This window comes from Myotis lucifugus, unplaced genomic scaffold (assembly GCF_000147115.1).
Source record: "Myotis lucifugus unplaced genomic scaffold, Myoluc2.0 scaffold_8, whole genome shotgun sequence".
Classification (NCBI taxonomy): Eukaryota; Metazoa; Chordata; class Mammalia; order Chiroptera; family Vespertilionidae; genus Myotis; species Myotis lucifugus.
In genome coordinates, this window is record NW_005871056.1 from 12,282,822 (window position 1) to 12,293,832 (window position 11,011).

At 46.8% G+C, this 11,011-nt stretch overlaps 1 protein-coding gene across 1 annotated transcript in view; it reads left to right on the plus strand.

Moving 5' to 3' along the window:
- The window catches only part of FGD5 (FYVE, RhoGEF and PH domain containing 5), a 104,757-nt gene that overhangs the window by 48,733 nt on the left and 45,013 nt on the right, over positions 1 to 11,011 (plus strand). The window contains 2 exon segments of the mRNA XM_023749620.1: positions 6,319 to 6,377; positions 6,490 to 6,520. Of these exon segments, the coding sequence (XP_023605388.1) occupies positions 6,319 to 6,377; positions 6,490 to 6,520 (90 nt within the window).

The following is an 11,011-nucleotide window of genomic DNA, read 5'->3' on the forward strand; positions in this document are numbered from 1 at the left end:
CAGTTCTGAGTGGGACCAAGCCCAGGGTGGAATGAGTGGATGTAGATATCTGAGAAGGAGTCTTAAGGCAGAAGGTTCTCAACCTGTGGGTCCCCGCCCTTTGGGGGTCGAACGACCCTTTCATAGGGGTCGCCCTAAGACCATCAGAAAAACACATCTATAATTACATATTGTTTTCATGATTAATCACTATGCTTTAATTATGTTCAATTTGTAACAATGAAATTGGGGGTCACCACAACATGAGGAACTGTATTAAAGGGTCGCGGCATTAGGAAGGTTGAGCACCACTGTCTTACGGAGACAAGAGGCTGAGGGTTACAGCATGGAGATTAGAGTTCCCAGGTGACCCTAGGTGGAGAGGACAGCTGCAACTGGAAAGGGAAGCTGAGCAAGACCAAGATGTCAGGATGTGGGGCTTGGCAAGGACCAAGCAGAGATGAGGTTGAAAAGAGAGGTGGCTGTTTAAACGTAGAGCAGGTGTAAACTCAAGAGCCTGCCGACAGGGAGAGTGGTGACAAACACGGAGCTTTGAAGGTGGGCCTGCCTCTTCTGCAGGATAGGACTCAAGAAGTAAGACCATGTGGCCCCTGGTGTGCTTAGGGATATCCTGAGGGCCAGGCCAGAAAGCCTGGGGTTCTTGACCTGCTTCTCCCAATTATTATTGTTAATATGGTACAGTGACAGTGATGCCTCGTTTTTCCATTGCTCTTCATTGAGAAAGAACAACTTTTCCATCCCTGATTCTATATGATTGTTACAACCTCTTTACCAGTAGCTCTCAAAACCTTTTGGTCTCAGAACTCTTAAAAATGATTGAGGACCTCAAATAGTTGTTGTTTCTCTGAGTTATATCTATTAATGTTTACCACATGAGAAAGTCACACTATCTTTTAATACATTTTAAAATAACAATAATAACCCATTATATGTTAACACAAATAGCATTTTAGTGAAAAATAACTTTTTAAAAAAAGTAGTGAGAATGATATTAGTTTTGCTTTTTTTTTGCAAATATCATTAATGTCTGGTTTAATAGAAAACAGCTGGATTCTCCTAGTTGCTTCTGCATTCAGACTGTTGGAACTGTTGTTTTGTTGTTTTGGTCACCCTTCATGAAAATCCAGGCTCACACAGATATGTAGCTGGAAAAGGGAGGCAGAACCCCAGAGGTTCGAACTGCTGTTCTAGAAGGAGGCTAAGTACCCCCATTTTAAGGCTGGACAATGAAGCACAGAGGCCAGGACTCCCAACTGTCAACTGTTTTTGTGACCCACTGTTTAACCTCAAAGATCCCTAAAGGAGGGCTGTCCCTCCCAACCTGACCTGGTCCCAGAATAGTCAGCAGTGACCTGGCTGGTTTGCATGGAGCCTGAGGAGGAAGTGCAGGACTGGGCAGCCCTAGAGAACAGAGGTGATAAGCTGCTTCAGCCTCCGACAGAGGGGCCAGCAGCCACCTGATGTAACACCCACAGCGTCCGCCTGAGAAAGGCGATAGCCCTGGCGCCCCAGGCCCCGTGCTCCTGGGAGGAACCCTGTTCCCAGAAGTCTGTCCCTGGACACTGCCGTCAACCTCAAAAGTTCATTTCCTGGTTAAATAAACATCTATATTAAATGGCCCGGTTGGACAACGCCCATAAGCAGCTTCTGAGGAGAGCCTTGAGCGCATGGCCTCCCTCTTGTCTGGCTGGCGAAGACACATCCATCATTGGCAGAGTCACTAAAGCGGGCCGGTACGTCCCACCCGGAGTCTGCCTGTCTGGCAGAGGGCTGCAAGGGACGTGCAGAGTGGCCAGTGCCCCGACCCTACCAGAAGTCCAGCCCACAGCTTTGAGATTGTAACAATGGTAATGACGACAACACCAAAAGTGTGGGTGGGGGTTGACCACTTCCATCCATCATCTTATGGAGGGCGGGACTATTGACCCCCATCTTCCAGAAGAAGAAACTGAGGCATTTGAGAGGGGTTTGTCTTTGGTCACATACCTGCTCATGGCCTGGCCGAGATGTTGATCCGGGTGCCCTGATTTTTGGTTTAGTTCTTTCCTATATACACAGTAGGTACTACTCTGAGGGTAAGAATCAGAAGAGCTGAGGCCCAGAGACTAGCCCAGGCCACTCCTGGAGTGTAAGTCTCCTGCTGCTGGCTCTTCAGTGCAGGTAAAGATAGGTACTTCCCAATTTGAAAAACCCACCATCATCTGTAGTGAACAGAGATGCCATTCACTGAGTGCTTACTATGTGCCAGGCACGTTGTTTAGTGCTGGGATGTTGGAGCCACACTCTCTCGATTTGAATCTTGGATCTGCCACTTATTAGCAGTGATTTGGGGCAAAGGGTATGACTTACTTGTGCCTTAGTTTCCTCATCTGTAAAATGGTGATAATAAGTACCTACCTCATAGGTTTTTAGGAAGATTCAGTGAGATAATATGTGTAAAGGCATGAACGCACGAACGCACAATCCCACATCCAATTGGGTACACACACTTCCAGCAGCACACATGGAGACCACAGCTAGACACACTGCTGCACCTAGGGCTACACAGCTGCACTCTCCTCCATGAATACATCCATCACCTAAATCTACCGGCATTTACCAAGCAACTACTGTATGCTGGGCACGGGGCCCACAACAAGGACTAGCCCCTGAACCCCCTTCTCCAATCACTAACACTGTTCAGGTTGTGATGCCACCACCATTTCTTAAGTCCCAATGAAGCCCCCCATCCCTTTCCTTAAAAAAATATAAGAAAGAATAGGAGATAATATGTGTAAAAAGGTTAGAGCTTTGTACATACTAAGTGTTCAATAAATGCTAGCTATTGTATTATTAGATAGGTATTATTATTATTATTATTATTATCATCATCATCATCATCATCCATGTTTTACAAATGGAACTCAGAGAAGAGAAATAACTTTTGTCCAAAGGCATAGGTACAAGAAGAGGTGGAGCCCAGAATTTGAATCAGGCCTTCTCAGCATCATGCTGGATGACAAATGAGAATTGAATCACAGGCCCCTGGAAGATTGGAGGTTGGAGGTCATCTTGACTCTTGTCCTCATTTCATAGGGGAAGAACCTGAGCTTCGGATCTCTTGACTCTCGTCCTTACTCTGCAGAGTAACTCCCTTTATGGAAGCTTGACCACAGGGTTTTCTTAGCTGTTGAGGCCTGTCCTGGCAGAATGCATTTTCCATTGAGAGGGTTTTGTTTACAAATCCTTTTCACACGTGGGACTCTGAAGGAGCCCCCACATTGGGAAGAGTGAGCCACTCTTGTCCACAGAGCCCCGTGCTAGCCCTGCAGATGCAGAAGGCAGACGGTGAGTCACAATTCGGCGCCAGTGGGAGGGCGGGAGGCCAGGTGAGGCTGGAGGCTTCTGCAGGCCTCACAAGTTTCCCTCCTGCTCCGTGGATGCTGTGACAGCTGCAATGAGATGCAGGCGGGAGATTAACTAGTGGTTCAGGGTCTGATCTGTTAGGGTGGCTTCAGAGGGACTGAGTCTCCAGAAAACACTAAGAATCTATTAGAGACGGATTAGCTAGGGTGGGAACTCATTTATTGAGCACCCACTATGTGTTGGGCAGTGTATCTAATTTTATCAGTTTGTTCAAACATTTATTGAATTTTGTGTGTAAGGATAATATTAAGGAGTATGCCTGCTATAAAGAAAAGTACAGTGCCCTGGCTGGTGTGGCTTAGTTGGTTGGGCATGGTCCCTTGCACCAAAAGGTTGCCAGTTCAATTCCAGGTCAGGGTACATGCCCAGGTTGCCAGCTCAATCCATGATGGGGAGGTGGGGTGCAGGAGGCAGCCAATTGATGTTTTGCTCTCACATCATTGTTTCGCTCTCTCTCCCTCTCCCTTCCTCTTTCTTTAAAAATTAATTTTAAAAATCTTTTAAAAAGAAAGAAAAATACAGCAAGATAAAGGGTTAGAGTAGTGGTTCTCAACAGGGGGTGAGGTTTTGCCCCCAGAGGACATTTGGCAATGCTTAGAGACATTTTTGATTGTCATAAATGAGGTTGGGGGCTGCCACTCTCATCAAGCGGGTAGAAGCCTTGGATGCTGTTAACAGTCCTACAATACATAGGATAGTCCTGCAACTAAAGTTGTCGGGCCCAAAATGTCAGTAAAGCCCAGGTTGAGAAACCCTAGGTTTAGAGAATGTGTGTTCTTCAGGTCCGGTGGCCACAGATGGCCACACTAAGGATGGGATGTGACCTTTGAGCAGAAACCTGAAAAAGTCAGAAAGTAAGAATGAGAAGATCTGGAGAAGAACATCACAAGCATAGAGAACAGTGAGTGCAAAGGCCCTGCGTCAGGAACACATAATCAAAAAGACCAGAGTGTGAGGTCAGGTTGATTATTTTCCACCGTATTTCAGATGAAAAAATCTAAAGCTCTGGGGTAATGGTTTGCCAAAGGTCACCCAATTAAACAGTGCTGGGCCAGGATTTGAACTTGGATGTGCTTGATTCCAGAGCCCATTTGCTTTCCACTGCCTCAGCTGCTACTGTCAGATGATAGATTTTTAGGTAGATATTTATGTATAGATAGATTTATAGATCTATAGATGAATTTCTCTCTATATATACATATATTTATAAATATATATATATACTAGAGGCCCGATGCAGGAAAATTCATACAAGAGTAGGCCTTCCTTCCCCCAGCTGCCAGCACTGGCTTCCCTCTGGCACCCGGGACTCGGGCTGGCTTCCCTCAGGCCACCCGCAGGCACCTGGGACCAGGCTGGCTTCCCTCCAGCCCCAGCTTCGTCAGGAAGGACGTCAGGAATGACATCTGGAAGATGTCCGGTCTAATTAGCATATTACCCTTTTATTATTATAGACATACACACACACACACACACACACACACACACACATATAGAGAGAGAGAGAGACTCATTTAATCCTTATAATATACATGTGTGTTAGATAACATTCTAATATTGCACCCATTTTACAGATAGGAAAATTGAGGCATAGAGAGGTTAAGTGATTTGTTCAATTTGTGAAAAAGGCAGAGGCAGGATTTGAACCCAAACTGCCTAGTTTCTGAGTTCATGCTCATAACTGCCACACTGTATAGTTGCTCTCTCAGCAGGTAGTGAGTTTCTAGAATAGATTGTTCGCTTGACTAGTAACTCCTCAAGTTTGGTAACACGTAGGAAGTGAATTTAAAGGTCATTTTGTTCACACATGAGGAAACTGAGAACTGACCTCAGAAAGTTACTTGTGCAGGGTTGCACAAGGAGGTGGTGGTAGAACTGGAACCAGAATCCAGGCATCCCTCCTGAGTGCCCTCTGCTCCACCATGGGCCACTTTGCCCCCCACCCCCACCCCAACCCCAGCCATACCTGCACATTCCCAGCATCCACCATCTGTTCTGTCAGGCTGCCCATAGAGTCTTTGTTCTCTGGATCCCAGCCACCAGCCATGTCTGATATGTGGCAGGTTTGGAGCTACAGAGGAGGGGTCTGCTTGTGACAGAATGCCCAGGCATCTGCCTCGGCCCCTGCCCATCCTTCCTTACAGGTGCAGAAGTTGGGGCTCAGATAGGTTATGTGACTTGCCTTCTGAGGTCAGCAAAGACCATTAATGCTTCCAAAGTGGATAATTCTCTCACTTATTCATTCTTTCAGTCAAAAGAAGGAATCTATGGTATGCCAGGCACCGCTCATGCAGAGGTGAAATTGATGGTCCCTGCCCTCCAGGGGAGACATAATTGGTGTCCATTTGTAGTCTCCTTGTAGTTTAGCATCTGATTCTGCACTGCTTAGTATTGCACTGCCCAGAAAGGATAGCTAACCCAACTAGTTCAGGGAGGGTATCAGGAAAGTCTCCTTGGAAGAGGTGATAGATGCCGTGGCTAAGTCTTAAAGGATAACTGGGAGTTAGCCAGGCAGGGAAGGAGAAAGGGACACTGAGGGGACAGCATCTGTAAAAACAAAGTTAGGAGAGAGCTCCCTATGCACAGAGAATTACAGGTTATTCAAGATCACAGCCATGTTAGTGGCCACTTATTGGCACTCACTATGTATCAGACACTGTGCTGAGCATCAGCTCAACAACCTTCTGAGTTAGATGCTGTTTATATCCACATCTACAGATGAAGAAACCGAGCTGCAGTAAGGTTGAAGGTCACACAGGTAATGAGTGCCAGAGAATGAACTGAGAAGTTCGTGGAATTTGCCCTCGGCAGCATGGAGGTCCTTCTGTGAACCCAATGCTTGTGGATCCAAGATCTCCGTCTGGCTGCCCCCATTGGTGCTGCCCCTCCTGACAGTTCTGTTTCCTCCCACAGGTGGAAGGACAGTCCAGAGCCCATGTCATCGCACAGGAACTGCTGTCTTCAGAAAAAGCGTGAGTCCCCAAGCAGCTGCCTGTGGCCTTGAGCTTGTTAACAGAGCATCACCCCTCCCTGGCTTACACAGGATGGGAATTAATGCAAACTCCACCTCCTTTCCCTCCACAGATACGTGGAGATGCTCCAGCACTTACATCTGGTGAGTTAATCATTCTAATTGCCAAAACAAATTGCCCTTTTACAAGGCGGTGATATAAGAAAAGCAATGAGGAGGCAGAGGTGATTTCCATGAACAGAGGCTTGGCAGTAGGCATCTGTTCTCAGAGGCTTTTCAGGGAAGCCTGTCTCCTAATTCACATGCTTCATGGTGGATGGTGCCATGCTTTCTGTGGACATGCCTCTCTGCCGGATGGGGGCTGCTTGGGGGACGTGGTGCGATTTCTGGAAGGATAGCTTCCGCTTGTTGAGGAAGGCAGAAGGAGGACAGCTGTAGTTTTGAGGTATTGCTGTGTGTGTGTGTGTGTCTGTGTGTAAGTGTGTATGTGTGCATGTATATATGTGTGTGTGTGCATTATATATTTTGGTCCATATAGAGAAGGTGATGTGTTTGCATAGTGACAGAGCAGTTGGGGTATCATGAGGCTTTCTTTAGTTATCCCAACATTGGGGCAATTATGCCTGACTTGGTGGTAAAGGAATCCTCTGGACTCTCAAAGGAAAGGAGGCCAGACTTGGGGACTGCCCAGATATCAGACACCTCTACCCTTCACAACCCACAATATTGCCTGGAAAGTTTCCCTTTGCAGTTTGATTCAGTTCAACAGATATTTTTGAACGCTTGCTCATGACAAGAGTGGGGAAATGGAAAGACAGATCAGACAAGGCCCTTACCCAGGAGCAATCTGGCCAGTGAAGGAATCAGATTAGTGAATCAATATTATTTGGAGCACAAGGGGAGTGACTGACAACCTGGGGAAATCTAGGCAGGCTTCCCTGAGGAGGTGATATTAGAGGAAAGGAAATAGGGTACAGAAAAAATATGGAAATTGAAAGGATGTGGTGGGCTCAGCTACCCCAGGCCTGTGACAGCTCCTTACTACTCTGGGCTTTTAATCATTTGCAGTCTCCTTGAGTTTAGCATCTAATTCTGCCCTGCTTGGTATTGTTTGCCATGTCTTTCCAAGAATGTCAGAGCTGGGGATGTCCACCCTGAACATTTTGTCGGTGTTGATTTGGAGGTTCAGAGGGAGTGCCTTGCCAGGGTCACACAACGACTGAGCCAGTCATTCTGCTTCTCAGTACACTGTCGTCACGTGTTAATCCTGAATTCCCAACTGCCTTTGGATTTCCTCGGGGTAGGGACCTCTCTGGCAGAAGCAAAGCACCAAGCCAAATCTCTTGCCGAATGCAGCTGAGGTCCCTGTCAGTGATACTGCCTTGGGGTCGCATTGCCATGTAAGCCGGGGCCCCCAGGTCCCCAGGAGGAGACCATCTCAGCCCCTCATTTTTGCCTTCAGGAAGAGAGCTTTGTGTGCATTATTCAACCCCAAAGCCCTCGTGTATGAGATGTAACAGTATCCTCCTCCCACCTTTATATCTAAAAGATCTATTTAGCAAGGGCAGCAACGATCACTCATGTTTTTTGCTTCTCTCTCACTTGCTTCTGAGCTGGCAGCATGTCAGAGAGGGGCTGGGCTTTTTTGTTTTATGACTTTGTTAAGAGGTTTTTAACTGGGAAACTTCCATCTGTGTTTGCACTGCTTCCTGCCAGTTGGAAAGCTGCTGAAGCTGCTGGTAATTCATAATAACCTGAGGAGGAAAAAAAAGAGCCCATAAAAATCACAACTCATAAGCTAGTTGCGGGAAATTGTGGTCTGGAGTTACATGTATGATGTCAGTGCTTATGGGGATAGAAATGGCAGAAATGCCACAACGTGACTCCAAGTCCTAGTCTGGGGCCCTAGTCAGAAGGAGACTCATAGACTTTGGGGCGTTTCACACCACACCCCAACCTGGATCTATTGCTGATTGCTAAGTCGGTAGGTTCTCTCTCAGAGCTTCTCCTTAGAGACGTGATGCTGTTGAAATCCCAAGGCTGCCCAGTGATGAGGAGGGGTGATCGCACCTTCTAAACCTCCCCAGCTAGCAAAGTCCTTGACTCCATATGCTGTTGTTGAGAAGGGGATGAGGGTGGCCCCTGGTCTTCTGAGTTTGGGATTCAGCTCTGTGCTTATTAAATAGTACTAGTAGATAGAGCTAACTCAGAGATTACTAAAAATTCTGGTCATCCAAAATTGAATTGTAATGGTCAAGATCCTGTTTTCTAGAGCCTATTAATTAAGAATGGGTTTTACATGTTTTAAACGTTTGTGGGGGGAAAAGGCAAAGAAGACGGAATGCATGACTGAGACCATCTGTGAATCACAAAGCCTAAAGTATTTATCTGGCCCTTTACAGAAAAAGTTTGCTAACTTCTGGTTTAAAGACTCACTTTATCCTTCCAAGAACCTAGTCAAAAACACATTCATCCTCCTGTCCATCTGCCTCCATTCATCTAGCCAGCCTTTCACCCACTCATCTGTCCTTTCATCTAACCATGCAGCCATTTACCATCCTCAGTTCATCCACTACTCATATGTGCACCCATCCATCTAACCATCCACCCTTCTACTCATCCAGTCATTCAACTCTCCATCCATCCAACTTGCTCATTCCTTCTGAATGGAACAACACAGGATGTACCATAGGTAGTGAGATAGGCCTTGGAGCCCCAAAGATGAAAAAGGCCCCGAACCTGCTCTTGAGTAGTCTAGAGCGACATAGGTCTGCAGGGGCGTAAGGGAGGGAGAGACTTACTCTCCTTTGGCCTATCTAGGAAGGTTGGCAGAAGAATTGACACTGGGGTGGACTTTGAATCAGCCCACAAGGCCAGGTTCTGATGGAGGAGGGCACGGAAGGCAGGCGGTCAGTGTGGAAACGCTCACTGGCCTGAAAGCACATGATATGTCTGGAGAATGGTGCATCATCACATATGGTTAGAACATGGATACGTTAGAACATGGAAAGGCAGGGTGGAGGTGGAATCGGGTCAGGTGATGGGTCCAAAAACAGTGCTCGGACCAGATTGAGAAGTGCTTAAACTGTCAGGCTGACGTTTTATTTGGGCCAAGGCGTTGAAGGCCTGTTCAGAAGCCAGTCCGCCGACAAGGAGAGGTGACCGTGGCAGTTACCACCGTCTGACGCCCCAGGAGAAGTTCTTACACCTCAGAGGGCCCTACGTGGTCTGGTCCCTGTCTGCCTCTCCTGCACTGTCTCCAGCCACAGAGCGAATGAAGTCACGTCTCCTGGCTTTTCCACTTGCTTTTCCCTCCACCGGAATGTCCTACCCGTGGTCTTCTCATAGCCAGTTCCTCCTTCTCACTCTGGTCTCAGTTCAAGTGTCACCTCCTCAAAGAAGAGGAGGTGCCCCAAAACTTAATGGCATAAAACAACCATTTTATTATACTCATAGATTTTCTGGACTTTGGACAGGGCAAGGTCGGGGGGAGCATGTCTCTGCTCCACGATGTCTGGAGAAGACTTAAAGAGTGGGGCTGACTCACCTGAAACCAATATAATATTTTATGACAACTGTAACTGAAAAATAAATTTTAAAATAAATTAATTAAATTTTAATTTAAAAACAAAGGCTAGGGGTGACTTGATGGCCAGGGCCTGGAATCACCCAGAGGTGCCTTCACTCACATGGCTGCTGGTTGGTGCTGGCTGTTGTCTTGGACCTCAGCTGGGCTGTTGGCCAGAACACTTACTTGTGACCTCTCCATGTGGTCTCTGCATGGGCAGGTTTGGGCTTCCTCACAGCATGGTGGCTGGGTTCCAAGAGTGAGTGTCCCAAGAGCGAGCCAGGAGGAAGTGCGTAGCATTTTTATGACCTAGCCTTGGAAGTTATGTAACATCACTTCCACCATAGTCTTATTAGTTGAGACAATCACAAAGATCCACCCAAGTTCAAGAGGAGGGAATGTAGTCTCTACCACTCAGCAGGAGGAGTATCAAGCTCACATTGCATAAAGACCATGTGAGATAGGAGATATTTCTATGGTGACTGTTGAAAATATACTCTAGAAGTCTTCCCTAATAATTCTGTGTCAGTTAAAAATTATATTTGAGTCCTGGCCTGTGTTGCTCAGTGGTTAGAGTGTCGGCCTACAGCCCTAAGGGTCAGGGGTTTCAATTCTTAGTCAAGGGCATGTACCTGGGTTGCAGATTCGATCCCTAGCCCTAGTCAGGGCCTGTGGAGGAGGCAACCTATCAATGTGTCCCTCTCATGTCAATGTTTCTTTCTCTCACTCTCTCTACCTCTCCCCCTCCCTCCCACTCTCTTTCCACCCTCTCTAAATATTAACGGGAAAAAATATCCTTGGGTGAGGATTAACAAAAAAAATTGTATTTGACTGCTAGTAATAAAAACCCAATTATAATGGCTAAAATAATTTAGAGACTATTCTCCCATGTGAAATAGGTCCAGAAGTAGGAGGTCCAGGTCAAGTTTAGAAGCTCCACAAAGTCTCAGGGACTAAGGTTCCATCTATTTGCTGCATCCTTTCCATGGGTCCTCACGAGCACATAAGGCTGCTGCAGCTCTAGCCATCACCTCCATGTCCCAGGCAGGAAGAAGGAGGTGGGGGGG